The 13,762-nt window shown below is 52.4% G+C and overlaps 3 protein-coding genes and 1 pseudogene across 3 annotated transcripts; 2 read left to right on the top strand and 2 right to left on the bottom strand.

Annotated features, from left to right (window-relative positions):
• The first annotated feature begins 378 nt into the window (after positions 1-378).
• Positions 379-1,708, top strand: LOC120710326. Its single transcript, XM_039995953.1, has 2 exons — positions 379-1,073; positions 1,144-1,708. The coding sequence occupies exons 1-2, from the start codon at positions 379-381 to the stop codon at positions 1,706-1,708; spliced, it is 1,260 nt and encodes a 419-aa protein (XP_039851887.1).
• A 1,044-nt stretch (positions 1,709-2,752) lies between these two features.
• Positions 2,753-4,621, top strand: LOC120709258 (cytochrome P450 94A2-like). The gene has a single exon (XM_039994814.1). The coding sequence runs from the start codon at positions 2,867-2,869 to the stop codon at positions 4,496-4,498; it is 1,632 nt and encodes a 543-aa protein (XP_039850748.1). The 5' UTR covers positions 2,753-2,866; the 3' UTR covers positions 4,499-4,621.
• A 146-nt stretch (positions 4,622-4,767) lies between these two features.
• On the bottom strand, positions 4,768-8,368 carry LOC120709261 (annotated as a pseudogene).
• Positions 8,369-8,521: 153 nt separating this feature from the next.
• On the bottom strand, positions 8,522-12,852 carry LOC120709260 (uridine 5'-monophosphate synthase). Its single transcript, XM_039994815.1, has 6 exons — positions 11,976-12,852; positions 11,394-11,477; positions 9,753-9,835; positions 9,594-9,681; positions 9,196-9,450; positions 8,522-8,811 (listed from the first exon to the last, which is right to left on the bottom strand). The coding sequence occupies exons 1-6, from the start codon at positions 12,762-12,764 to the stop codon at positions 8,683-8,685; spliced, it is 1,428 nt and encodes a 475-aa protein (XP_039850749.1). The 5' UTR covers positions 12,765-12,852; the 3' UTR covers positions 8,522-8,682.
• Positions 12,853-13,762: the final 910 nt, after the last annotated feature.

Genomic DNA, 13,762 nt, shown 5'->3' with positions numbered 1-13,762 from the left:
AATCACAAAATTACTGTGGCCAATGAGGTTTTGTGGGGGGTTATATATGTTTTGGCAATTTGCCAAGCCTGTAGAAAAATTAATAAAGGTAATAACTATGTATCTTTAAAAACGGTTAGCCATTGGGAAAAAATAGAAATACTATAAACTAGTATTTTTCTCTTCAAATTAATAATAAGCTGTTAAATTGGATCAGGTCCGGCCCAGAGTGTTTCACTGACTTCGAATCGGAACTGGGTCGGAGTAGTAGTTTCCATCTCCTTTATTTAAGTGCGTGCGTGCTGCGGAGTCGACGAGTCGTATCAAGAAAGAATCTCGCTCATTCTTGCCGCTGCTCGTATCGTCGGCGATCGATTTCACGTGCCTCGGAATATAATGATGGCCGGGCGGAAGCGGCGGCAGTGGAACCCCGCGTCGTACCTCAGCGACGACCTGTTGATCGAGATCCTCGTGCGGCTGCCGGCGAGGCCGCTGCGCCGCTTCAAATTTGTCTCCCGGTCATGGCGCGATCTCATCTCAGGCCCTGTCCGCCGCCGGAGGCTTGCGCACACTGACGCCGCGTCGGGCTTCTTCTTCTACCAGCATGTCCACGGCGACGGCTACCTGGCGCCGGTGACGACGACGGACTTGAGCTTCACCGCCCTGCTATGCCCTCCCGATGGAGGTGGGGGCGGAGGCTCGCCGTCTCCGTCCCTCGATCAAGCCTTCCCGTTCCTGCCTTGTTCGAGCGGCACGTGGACCCGGACGGAGCTGCTGGACTCGTGCAACGGGCTCCTCCTCCTACGCTGCCACCGCCCCGGCTCCGACGGCGAGCTGCAGGCCGCTCCGCCTCTCTACATCGTCTGCGACCCCGCCACCCAGGGCTGGGTGGTCGAGCTGCCCCCCGTGCCCTTGCCGGAGCCTAGTCGTCGCCGGGATCACGTTCACATTGCCGACCTCGATTTTTTTCATCATCAGCAGCAACGGCTCGAGCACACCCGCCCTGCCGCTCTGGCCTTCGACCCGGCCGTCTCCCCGCACTTCCACGTCTTGGAGCTGGTGGAGGACGACGGGCGGCGGCAGTACAGTTCCCGGTACGGCGGCGCCGCCGTCAAGGCGGTGCGGATCTACTCGTCCGAGACCGGCGATCGAGTGGGTTCTCAGGAAGAGCGAGTGGAGCTACCGCATCTCCTACGCCGGCGAGAACGCCTGCTTCAACGGCAGCGAGTGGAGGTACAGCCTCGCTTACGCCGGCAAGCACGCCTACCTCAACGGCTCCCTGCACCTCACCACCACCGACACCGAGAACGGCATGGTGGTGGTCGCGTCGGTGGACACCAAGGGCCAGACGTGGAGGGCCACCCGCGTGTGCCCGGCAACGCTCGGCGCCCCCGGCGTGATCGCCCAGTCACAGCGCCGCCTGCTCTACGCGGACACTCGTGACCTGTCGGTCTACGTTCTCGAGGACGGCGGCGCCGGCGCCGGCGCCGAGAGGTGGATCTTGAAGCACCGTGCCTGCAGGGCGCTGGATGATCCCGACTGCCTGCAGGGGCAGAGCGTGGTTGCCATCCATCCGGATTGCAATGTGATTTTCCTCTTTGATAGACGACGGCGGAGCCTTATCGCCTACGATATGGATCATGGGACTACACGTCTCGTCCACAGTTTCATGGATGCAACGGCGATCATGTACCACTTTTTCCCATATATACCATTGTACTTGCAATAACGCATTATTATATATCAAAAAAGGTTGCCTCCGTGGCATTGTAATGTTGATGAATGTACAAGATCGAGTGTATGGTTGTCTGAAGAATGCAATAAGCATTACAGACTGCTTAATTTGAACAACGAACGGATGCTACACCAACAGCATCAATTATATTGGTCTTGTCTGTTCATAATATTTCCCTTCGCTCACGAATGATTAAACCGTTTCAGAACTTGAAGTGTTCTAGTATACAAAGGATACGGTCATGTTGTATTATTAATGCTTTGCACATTAATTATTTCTAGTCGATGAGCCCAAAACTGTACGCGTTTCATCAGGAGAGCGTACGTATTAGTGATGAAAACAAAAATGGTAGTTTTCGATTTTCGATGACCATTTTCGAAATTTTATCGATTTTTAAAGTTAAATGAAAATAAAAACAATTATAAAAAAACAAAAACGAAAATAGTAAAATAATATGGAAGTGAAAACGAAAATGATTTGAGGATCTTCCGATCGTTTTCGAGAAATATCGTATTTATACGGTATTCTAACATATTTTACTGATAGAAATACCGTATTCACGTATATTACCAGCACACATTGTTATTTACATTTTTAGAAGGGAATATATCAGGTGCAAACTAACCTCTCCGTACAAACCGTGCAAACTTCAATCTGAACCACCGGATCAACATCCAAAGGACATGAAAAATTAAGTAACTTTACAATTAATTGACCGCCCTTAAATTGAGTAATCACACTTTTGCAAATCCCCTCCTCCCAACCCTGCGCCCCTCACCTTTTGTCACGGTATATAGCCATATTGATATGCTATATAAAAGTGTATATAGCGATATTGATCCCTCGAGATTTGGTCACGGTCGCGGGGCCCGCACCGTCTGGGAGGCCGGAGGGGGAGGCGACGCGTGCGTGGTCTCCGGAGCTGTGGCGGTCACCTGCGGCTCCTAGCTGCTCATCGAGCTCGGCTCGTCCACAAAACACCCGTGGGCTGCCTGCCACCAGCTCGGCTCGGCGTCCGTCTCAAGAAGTCAACGTCAGAGCGTCGCCGGCCGTGAACAGCGAAGCTTTGGGTTTGCAAATGGATTGACACGACGAGCAGAGCAGCCAGCAGGCCACTGACGGCCACACAAGACACAACCACGTGCTCGCGCCATGGACGCCGCTGTCGTGCCGCTCCTCCTCCTCCTCCTCGCCGTCGCCATCCTTCTCCGTCTGCGCCTCCGGCGCCGCGCGTCTGCGGCGAGCGCGAGGCGCCGCAACCGCTGCCCCTACCCAAACCCCGTCCTCGGCAACGCGGTGCCCCTCATCCGCAACTTCCACCGCTTCCTCGACTGGACCACCGACCTGCTCGCCGCCGCCCCAGCATCCACCATCGAGGTGCGCGGCGCGCTCGGCTTCGGCAGCGGCGTCGCCACCGCGGACCCGGAAGTCGTTGACCACTTGCTGCGCGGCAATTTCCCCAACTACGTCAAGGGCGCGCGCTTCGCGGTCCCCTTCGCCGACCTCCTCGGCCGAGGACTCTTCCTCGCCGACGGCCGCCTCTGGAGCCTCCAGCGCAAGCTCGCCTCCTACTCCTTCTCATCCCGCTCGCTGCGCCACTTCTCGGGGCGCGTCCTCCGGGCCCATCTGCATCGCCGGCTTCTGCCTTTCCTCTCGGCCGCCGCGGATTCCGGCGAGCCCGTTGACCTGCAGGACGTGCTCAAGCGCTTCACCTTCGACAGCATGTGCAAAGTCGCGTTCGGGGTCGAGAGCTCGACGCTGCTGCTCGAGGCACCCGAAGCGGGGGATGGACGCCGCCGGCACGAGGCCTTCTTCAGGGCGTTCGACGACGCCGTCGAGATCTCCTTCACGCGCATGTTCCACCCGACGACCCTCGTGTGGAAGGCGATGAGGCTCGCTGGCGTCGGGAGCGAGCGGCGGCTCAGCGAGGCCATCGGCATCATCGACGAGTACGTCATGGCGATGGTGGTGGAATCGGAGGAGCGGCCGCACCTGCACCTGCACGGGGAGGACGACGAGCAGCACCTGCTGTCACGGTTCGCGGCGGCTATGGAGGAAGACAACGAGCTCGGTGCCATGTTCGAGTCGCCGGAGGCGAAGCGCCGGTTCCTTCGCGACATTGTGGTCAGCTTCGTGCTCGCCGGGAAGGACAGCACGTCCTCCGCTCTGACATGGTTCTTCTGGCTCCTCGCCGCCAATCCGCGCTGCGAGCGGCGCGTGTACGAGGAGGCCTGCTCGCGCCACGGAGACAGCGACGGTGACGGCGACGGCTACGACGACGTGAAGGGGATGCACTACCTGCACGCCGCCATCACCGAGGCGATGCGGCTGTACCCGCCGGTGCCCATCAACTCGCGGGTGGCGGCCGCGGGGGACGTGCTGCCGGACGGCACGGCGGTGCGCGCCGGCTGGTTCGCGGACTACTGCGCGTACGCCATGGGGAGGATGCCGCGGCTGTGGGGCGGCGACTGCCGCGAGTTCCGCCCCGAGCGGTGGCTCGACGGGCGCGGCGAGTTCGTGGCGGTGGACGCGGCGAGGTACCCCGTCTTCCACGCGGGCCCGCGGGCGTGCCTCGGCAAGGAGATGGCCTACGTGCAGATGAAGGCCGCGGCGGCTGCCGTGGTCAGGAGGTTCGCGGTGGAGCCGGTGCGGCCGGCGAGGATGGAGGCGCCTCCGCCGTACGAGATGACGGTGACGCTGAGGGTCAAGGGCGGACTCCCTGTGCGGATCAGGAAGAGGCGGGAGGGCCAGTCGATCGAGCTAGAAAGAACACAGAAAATCTGATGAACTTTTCCCAGAAATTCGTGTGAAATACTACACCTTTTCGAACATCGGCGCGGACAGCATTCCAGGCCAAGTTGATATGTGATAATTTTATAACTCTACAAAATACGTGATAATTTTTTTGTTTGTGAATGTGAAATATTCACTCCGTTCCAAATCATAGATCATTTTAGCTTTTAAAATGACCTATGATTTCGAACAGAGGGAGTATATGATATGAAATTGATGAACATAATTCCAATCGACACAACCACTCGACAAGAGGCATATATATGGAACATTCGGCTGCAATTCCGGATGCCCTTATTTCAGATCATGCGAGGTACAGTCAGACACATCACTGAAAATCAGTTAACTGCTACTCCGCTAGTACGTAGCCATGAGGGGCAGATGAAGCATCTGAGTGACCTTTGGTAACATTTGGAGTGTTGCTTACATATCCTCAAGATAAGCTGGATTTGTATGCCTGCCACCCTTGGATGCGATACTCCCTCGCGGTCTCTGCAGGGTTACTGGCCTTGATAACCCCTCGCCCGACTATGATTATATCACTGCCTCTATCATTAATGACCTGTATCACGCAGTGTTGCAAGTCAGGAATGCATGTAGAAAGGTGAATTCCATGAAAATAAAAAGGCTGGAGTTTTCAAACCCAAGCGAAGACAATCGAAATTCCTTCCAAAGTATTTCCACTTAAATTAACAAGTACCATTACCAGGATTGAAAATGGAACAAAAGATTATGATGCAAGCACCATTGCATGTGTAGAGTTTGTGTAGAGGAAAAAAATATGCATGTGTCCGGATGTGCTGTACAGTTTACAGACTTTCAGTTAAATGCAGTCAGCTAAGAAATTTACTCTGTCTTTTTTTAGTTTTTTTAATAACACCAGTCTCGTCTCAGAGGCTCGTACGACTCAATTAACAAAAACAACTCAGCTACTCTTATTACATTAAGTCTTTGGCCAGTCTTCTATAATATGGATAAAGAGGAAACATACTATTTTAAAGTCGCGAGCTCAAAAGGGATATATACTAACAAACAATATCTTGAATTTTGTTTACAGTACTGCACAGCTTCCATTCCATCCTTAATCTAGCAGTACTCTGCAATTTAAGAATATATTATAATGCATATAGTCAGTATATTCTGATGTACTTTCATATGGTCAAACTGATACCAGGATTTGAAGTGGTGCCAGTGCCACTGCTTCCTCTAAAATTCTCGAAAATTGGTACCACCATATAACTAATTTCCTAAGTGAAAATTTGTGAAGGATTAAAGATAGGATGTTTGAACAAAACACTCCAGCAATCACACGAACAAATTGCAATAACACAAGCAGATTCACAGAATAAGGAGTGTTATATTGTTGCCCAAGAGCATCTCCTCCAGCTGCCATCTGAACTCCAGGAGTGGCATGGATAAATGCTGGGCTCGATGGTGCGGCTGACCAAGATGCAGGATTCACTGAGATAAATCCTATTACAAAGTCAGAATGTTGCTCGGCAATCTTTACAGCTGCAGCAGTGTACTCTCCACAAGCAAGGCTGCCAGCTGAGCTCATTTCAGCAAGCAAAAGTAGCCCCCTTCCTTTAGGCAAACCCTTCAATGCCAGAAACATTTACTCATTATCTTTGACTCGTTTATTTTCTTTAATTCATTAATAGTTGCAAGGCTTGTAGTGTGCAAGTCATAAGGTACCTTCGGCTTCAAGCCATCGACAATACCAGGAACAGGAACTATATGAGCATTAACAATATCTGCCCAGTCTAATATGCGAAATATTCCTCTGAACAAAGCAAGAAACAACTAATTATGTCACACAAATTCACAAAAGGAAAAGAAGGAAATATTTTATAATTCTTTCTCTCACCCTTCAGATTGCATAGTTACTGTGTTTCCGATGTCAGCAAACTTGCGGTTTTCAAAGATCAAAAAGCTATGCTTCTCAGCAATCTTCAGTAAAATGTTAAGAATCAATGAAATAAAGAATAAGCTGTGCAACTCTCAGTAATAAAACATAAGAGAAGAATAGAAAGGTCCTGTTTTAAGAGAACATACCATGTGAAGCTTGACCCCAAAATCTGGTGTAAAATCAGACAAGATATCAACATGAGTTTTAAGCATACAAATCTCCGGACCAACCTACATGAGAATCGGATAACCAAATTAAAAATTGAGGTCTAAACAGGAATGAAACATCCAAAAATGAGCACCAAAAGAAGCATAACATAATCAAAAGCATTGAGCAAGTGAATTTACTGTTAGCATATAGAAAGGCAGTGTAAATGAACAGCACATGACGCTGCAAAGTAATTTTACAATCTAGGCCAGCTCAATGAAGGAACTGCAACACCTCGAGACATGATACATGAAAGGAACTAACTGCAACCAAACACAGAAAGCATCTTAAGAAAACGGGGAAGCTGTGATGGCAAAAATAAAACAGTACTCGATGAAATAGTCTGCAGAAGAAATAATGGCATGGCACCATCACTGACACCAGTTGAATCGGTTCATAAGGAAGAAAGGGTGCCAACTGACCAGAGAAGCATATAGAGGTATTCACACAGCCCCCAATTTTGCCTCTTTTAGCCACTCAAAGAACACATGGATTATATTAAACCACATTCAGGTAGGATTCTCATCTCTATACCAGTCAAGGTCCTCAAGAGTAGAATCTAATACTAAATTTCAGAGGTACTCCTAGATTCTAACTAATTTCTCTAGCAAGTAGCAAGTGCCAGCCAACAGAAAGAAAAAAAAATCAGTGCCCAGAATGTATGCATAGATACCTTGTCAGCAAGCTCAAGGAGCTCCTTAGCTGTCCCAACATCCGCCGCAACGCATAAATTGCTCTGTTTCGCTTCCATCGTCTCGAAGAGCTTCCTCCCCATGGGGTTGATGGCTAGTCCCGCCCTCTCGGCGAAGGACTTCCTGGCGGCCCTGGGCTTAACCGGCGGCACCCCCGGCACCGCCACCTTCCTGTTGGCGTCGAGGAAGCGCCTCACCTCCCCCGCCTTGTCCTCGCTCACCTAGTCACCTTGCCGTGCCTGAGCAGCACGGCGAGCATCTCCGTGAGGATCATGAGCGAGTGCAGCGTGATCCCGCTGGCGGCGAGGTTCTCCCTGCCGCCCTGCTCGCGGTCGATGACGACGACGGCGTCGGCGACCAGGAGCCCCTGGTCGCGGAGCGGGCCCACGGTCTCGACCACGGACGCGCCGCTGGTGACGAGGTCCTCGACGATGAGCACCGCCTGGCCGGCGGTGAAGGCGCCCTGGATGGACTTGTTATCGTAGCGGCTGAGGAGCATGGGGACGGAGGCGGCGACGGAGAGGACGGCGGCGAAGGGGAGCGCGGTGTAGGGGACGCCGCAGAGGAGGTCGTAGGGGCGCGTGGGCGGGAGGGTGCGGAGGAGGGAGGCGACGGAGGCGAGGAGGCGCGGGTGGGAGACGAGCACGCGGAGGTCGAGGTAGATGGGGGAGGTAATCCCCGACTTGAGCACGAAGGAGCCCAGCTTGACGGCCTCGACGGCGTGGAGGTCGAGGATCAGGGCCTCCTTGGCGGCGGCGTCCATGTCTCGACTGCTAGCTAGTAGCTAGGGACTGACGACTGACGGGGAAGAAAGGCGGGCGGCGAAGAGCATTTTCCTCGTCAGTGGAACATGGGTGGTGTTGAAATGCAAGCCGAGGACTGACGACTGATGGGGAAGAAAGGCGGCGAAGGAAGAGCATTGCGCTCTCTAGTCAAAGCGATTGCTGCTGCCTCAGTTGCATTGCGCTCTCCCAGCACGTGCCGACGACGCAGGCAATCGCGGCGGCGGCAGGGCAGTCCGCGGCCACTGCAAGCAGACATGACCATCGCTCCCACCACATGATTAAGCAAGTGGAAGCGAACAAGCATGACCAGCTGGATTCGTGCAATTTTTCTGCACAGCACAGGTGGCGCAGGAGTCTACGGCAGCTAGAGTGACTGTCTGACCCAGCAGCAAAGGCATCACAACACCAAACCCAAGCAGCAAGAACGGAACCAACATTACGGAAGTTATTATTGAACTAGCAACTAGCAGACAATGCGTGTCCATTTACTGGGCATGGAGCGCAGCAGCGACGAGGACAATGCTCTTATTGTTACACATCAGTTGCATTACACCCTTATACTCGGGGGGTGTTTAAATACGCTCACAACAAGCTGGTGCGGTAGGATTGCCACCCCTGGAGGCGATACTCCAATGCCGTCTTAGCAGGATCGCTCGCTTTGATAATCCCGCGTCCCACTATAATGATATCACTGCCTCTGACGTTTATGACCTGGATTGCAAACCCCAAGTTGCAGATAAACATATCAGCTCTTACTCGTGTCACAGGGAAACAAAGCCTCATTTTTTTCATAAATAAACCATAGAAGGAAAGGCAAAATTATTGTTTATATAGCTAAGTCCATTCAACGTCATTATCAAGACTACAGCGTATTTCAAGCTGCGCACAAATAGAACATATTACTCCAATGGTCTTCTATAACGGTATGTTTTAAAGATTAAAACATTGTGATCAACAGCCGCCAACACAATATGATGCTTTAAAGGTTGCAATGAAGATTGTAACTCTGAAAAACTTCTTAAAACTTAGCAATTCAAGACATGTCAATAGACCAACAGGCACCCAAACTAATTGTATAAGCACAGTTATACTTACAGCTTGAGGAGTGTTGTATTGTTGCCCAAGAGAATCTCCTCCAGCGACCAGCTGAACTCCAGGGGTTGCATGGATAAGTGCTGGGTTTGATGGTGCTACTGACCAAGATGCAGGATTTACTGATATAAACCCAATTACAAAGTCAGGATGCTGCTCAGCAATCTTTACAGCTGCAGCAGTGTAATCTCCCTGAGCAAGGTTGCCAGCAGAGCTCATTTCAGCAAGCAGAAGTAGCCCTCTTCCTTTAGGCAAACCCTTCAATGACAGAACACAACAGTTACCGTGAGTCCGCGAGCGCTACAATTATTCAGCTACTATCATCTGCAACATCAACTTATTCCTTTTTAAGTCAATATTAATAGTTTTCATGCAAGCAGTATATATAAAGCATAAGATACCTTCAGCTTCAAACCATCTACAATTCCAGGTCCAGGTACTATATGCGCATTAACAATATCAGCCCAGTCCAATATGCGGAATATTCCTCTGAACCAAAGTAAAAAAAGGTAAATATTATAATATTGCATATATATAAAAAACTAATCCTGTTTTCTTACCCTTCATATTGCATGGTTACTGTATTCCCGATGTCAGCAAACTTGCGGTCTTCGAAGATCAAAAAGTTGTACTTATCAGCAATCTTCAAAAAAATGTTAAAAATCAATTAAATAAAGAGGATACATGTAAAAAAAGCCAAGCCAGTATTTCATAAAAGGCAAGCATCTTTGTTATGGTGGAATGGTGGTTTATCAACCAAAATCTGGTCTCAGAAAAGGTAGACTAAGGGGAAGGAATATGAAAACCATGACAGTGAGGGCATTGAATGGGTCAAGGAAACTTCTTATCACTGCCAAAAAATAAACATACAACCTAACAGAACAGTATGAACAAAGACAATCCTGCCGATATTTGCATTTTTACTCCGGCCAGTCAGTGACCTAGGGTGGTGCAAACAAAGATGAGCGCCAACCTAATTCACATAAATAGAGCACATATAACCATGGTTCTTAAGGCGTCGCCTAGGCGTCCAGGCGCTCAAAAATCCAAGGCGTCCGCCGACGCCATGCCAAAAGAGAAGCAAACTGAGAGGGAGGGTGAGGGAGGAGGGAGAGGAAGAGGAGGGGAAGGATTTCGACGATCTGCGGGGGAAGGGGAACAAGAGGGAGGGGGTGGCGGCCTACCTGAGCATGGTGAGGAAGGTGGGAGAGGGAGCGCCGACGAGCTTCGGCGGCGCGAGGGCCTGGCGACAGCGCGCGGGTCCGGTAGTGGTGTCGCGCAGGGCCGGCGGCGGCGTCTGGCGGAGCAGCAAGGGCGGGCCGGCGGCGGCATCGGGCGGAGGAGCGACGGCGGGCTGGCGGCGCGAAGGGAGAGGGAGAGCTGAGAGGGCAGAGTGCTGGGGCCGGCGGCGCGAAGGGAGAGGGAGAGCTGAGAGGGCCGGCGGCGCGGATGAGGAACGAGTGGGAGAGGGTTCTGGAGGGTGGAGATGGGTGGAGATGCTATTGTTGGGCTGGGCCTAACTGTTGGGCTGGGCAGCAGACTTTACCTTGTCCTCTTCTTTGCCTTTTTTACTCTTTTTATTTCCTATTTCTTTTCAATTCCTTCTTGTGGCATAGGGGTAAGGCGTCGCCTTGCTCGCCTAGGCGTCCGCCTAGGCGTCGCCTCGCCTTGCAGACGGGGTCGCTCGCCGTGCCTCGCCTTAACGCTTTAAGAATAGAGCATATAACACCACTAATTGGGCCACTATACAAAAAGCCTAGCCCATTTAAGTCATACAATCCCTCTTGTGCCCTAATAACACCAGCCACCAGCACTGCCTTGGCTCCTCATCCTCTCCACTTCCCCCTATAATGTCTCCACAATCCCCACCACCACCAGATCCTCCTTCAAGATGCATAAATAGCAAATGGGAGTAGGGCAAGGCAAAGCAATCAACATCTAGCAGAAGAAGGGCTGCCACATGTTCCCAATCTAGGGGAAAAGGCATAGTGCCTACTCCTGGATGTGTTAATGACAGATAGGTGACACCATCACAGCTATGATTATGCTAGACATAGAAGACCCTACATATAATCTATACAAACCACTAAACTTAAGATATGGATCGGGACTATCATGTATACCATATAATAGTAGTAGTATACGTAAAACACAAAAAAAATGAATGAACAGAACCAAGATTGCATCATAAGAGCACATACCGAGCGAAGCTTGGAGCCAAAATCTGGTGTAAAATCAGATAATATATCCACATGGGTTTTCAACATGCAAATCTGGGAACCAATCTGCATAACAGATAAAATGAGGGACATGAAAATGGTCATTGTTCCAGAAGAAAATGTGAGAACAGGCAAGACACAAAGATTTTTACTTCTAAATCTGGTTTTACTATTTTTAGCGTGTCCAAAAGACATGTAATAAACTGACAGAACAGAATTCTGTGACATAGTGATTGAATTAGAACACTCCATTCACAATGCCAAATGTTAAGGACATATTGTAGCACAGTCACTTCAAGTAGTTTCACATACCTAAACCTAATTCAACAGTTCATGAGCTGAAATGAGTGCCTATTGCAAAATGATGTGCCCACAAGGCCTCAATTCGTGTTTCGAATGAAATTTTTTTATCTCAATTACATAATGAAATATTAGCCAATTATGTGTTTCCAGTAGTACGAGTTGGTTCATGTCTTATTCAGATTGAAGTGTTTTAAGTCTGAGCCCTCTATCAGCCAACAGGAGAAGTCCAAAACTACTATATTACCCAATAAAGTATTATACCTGCTCGGCCAGCTCAAGGAGCTCCTTTGCTGTGCCAACATCTGCAGCTACGCACAGGTTGCTCTGCTTGGCCACCATCACCTCGAAGAGCCTCCTGGCCACAGGGTTGGTGGCAGATTTCGCCCTCTCCTCAAATGGCTTCCTAAACACCCTGGGTTTAGCAGGCACCCCCGGGACGGCCACCTTCCTGTTTGCGTCGAGGAACTGCCTCACCTCCTCCGCCTTCTCCTGGGTCACCTTGCCGTGCTTGAGCAGCACGGCGAGCACCTCCGTGAGCGTCATGAGCGAGTGCAGCGTGATCCCGTTGGCGGCGAGATTCTCCCTGCCGCCCTGCTCGCGGTCGACGACGACGACGGCATCCGCGACGACAAGCCCCTCGGCGCGGAGCGGGGCGGCGGTCTCGAGCACGGATGCGCCGCTGGTGACGAGGTCCTCGATGATGAGGACGGTGTCGCCGGCGCGGTAGGATCCCTCGATGGACTTGGCGGTGCCGTGCGCCTTGACCTCCTTGCGGCGCATGAGCATGGGGATGTTGCGGTCGACGGAGAGGACGGCGGCGATGGGGAGCGCGGTGTAGGGGACGCCGCAGACGAGGCCGTAGGGGCGCGTGGCGGGGAGGGCGTGCAGGAGGGAGGCGATGGCGGAGAGGAGGCGCGGGTGGGAGACGAGCGCGCGGAGGTCGAGGTAGATGGGCGAGGTGATGCCGGACTTGAGCACGAAGGAGCCCAGCTTGACGGCCTCGATGGCGTGGAGGTCGAGGATGAGGGATTCGAGCGCCGCGGCGTCCATGGCTAGGGTTTTTGCGGCGGCGGGGGTTTGGGGGCGAAAGGAAACCGAGACAGACGGCGGGGCGGCGGCGGCGGCGCTGAAGCGGGAGGGGGTGCTGGCCTTTTTATTGGTTTTTTTTATTCATATCATTACAATCTTCCAACTTCTGAGATATGCCATTACAATTCACCTATTTTGAAACTTGCCATTACAATTCTTCGTTACTTTGAATCGTGCCATTTGAATCGTGCCATTTTATACGTCTTTGATGCCCTTGGACCCACTTGCAGACCCTCGTATTTTCGTATGGCCTAAAATACCCCTGCTGCTTTTCTCTCTACACTCATTGACGTGTGGGGCCCACACATCAGTTTCTTCAACCTCCTTCCTCCTTCAACCTTCTCTCCATGCGCTGCTCCCGCAGCTCACCTCCGCACCCGGACACGCCGCGCGCCCCGCCGGCCTGCTCCCCGGCCGAGCACCTCCCCCGCCGGGAGAGCCCCTCCCCCGCCTGGCCTTGCGCCCCCGGGCCGCCGAGCGAGCTCGCCGACGCCCAAGGCTTTCGACCTTATCACCACCGACGATGTTCCCCCCTCTCTCACGCTCCTCTCTCTATCTCAGATTAGAAAATGGGAGGAGGGCGAGGAGGTGCGCTCCGTCGAGGGATCTTCTGGCGCCGGTGCCTGACGTGCCCCAGGCGAGGGAGCGGCGCAGTGTCCCCCGACGAGCGGCGGTGCCACATCCCCCCAGCAAGCGACGGCGCCCCATGGGGGAGCAACGGCCCCGGGCGAGGGCGCCCGCTGCAGCGGCCTCCGGCGAGGGCGCGTGTGGAGGTAGCCCCTTACGGCGCACGCGGTGCGCACCCCCTCCCAGGTCGCACGCCACGCACCCGGCGAGGAAGCGCCTCGGCAATGGCTCCCCCGCAGCACAAGTGCCTCAACATGCTAAGGATGGAGGTGAGCCTAGCGAGCCTAGCGTCTTTCGTGCGTCTCCTTGGATGCGAGCCGCACACGGCACAC

Source organism: Panicum virgatum, chromosome 5K, assembly GCF_016808335.1.
Source record: "Panicum virgatum strain AP13 chromosome 5K, P.virgatum_v5, whole genome shotgun sequence".
Taxonomy (NCBI): domain Eukaryota; kingdom Viridiplantae; phylum Streptophyta; class Magnoliopsida; order Poales; family Poaceae; genus Panicum; species Panicum virgatum.
The sequence above is the reverse complement of the archived record's forward strand: the minus strand, read 5'-3'. Positions and strand labels throughout refer to the sequence as shown.

Coding starts and splice junctions, on each gene's coding strand:
- LOC120709260 (XM_039994815.1), bottom strand. CDS start 12,764: ATGGACGCCGCGGCGCTCGAATCCCTCATCCTCGACCTCCACGCCATC. Junction 11,478..11,975: donor TCCTTGAGCTGGCCGAGCAG/GTATAATACTTT, acceptor TCTGTTATGCAG/ATTGGTTCCCAGATTTGCAT. Junction 9,682..9,752: donor GTAACCATGCAATATGAAGG/GTAAGAAAACAG, acceptor ACTTTGGTTCAG/AGGAATATTCCGCATATTGG.
- LOC120710326 (XM_039995953.1), top strand. CDS start 379: ATGGCCGGGCGGAAGCGGCGGCAGTGGAACCCCGCGTCGTACCTCAGC. Junction 1,074..1,143: donor CGGCGGCAGTACAGTTCCCG/GTACGGCGGCGC, acceptor GTGGGTTCTCAG/GAAGAGCGAGTGGAGCTACC.
- LOC120709258 (XM_039994814.1), top strand. CDS start 2,867: ATGGACGCCGCTGTCGTGCCGCTCCTCCTCCTCCTCCTCGCCGTCGCC.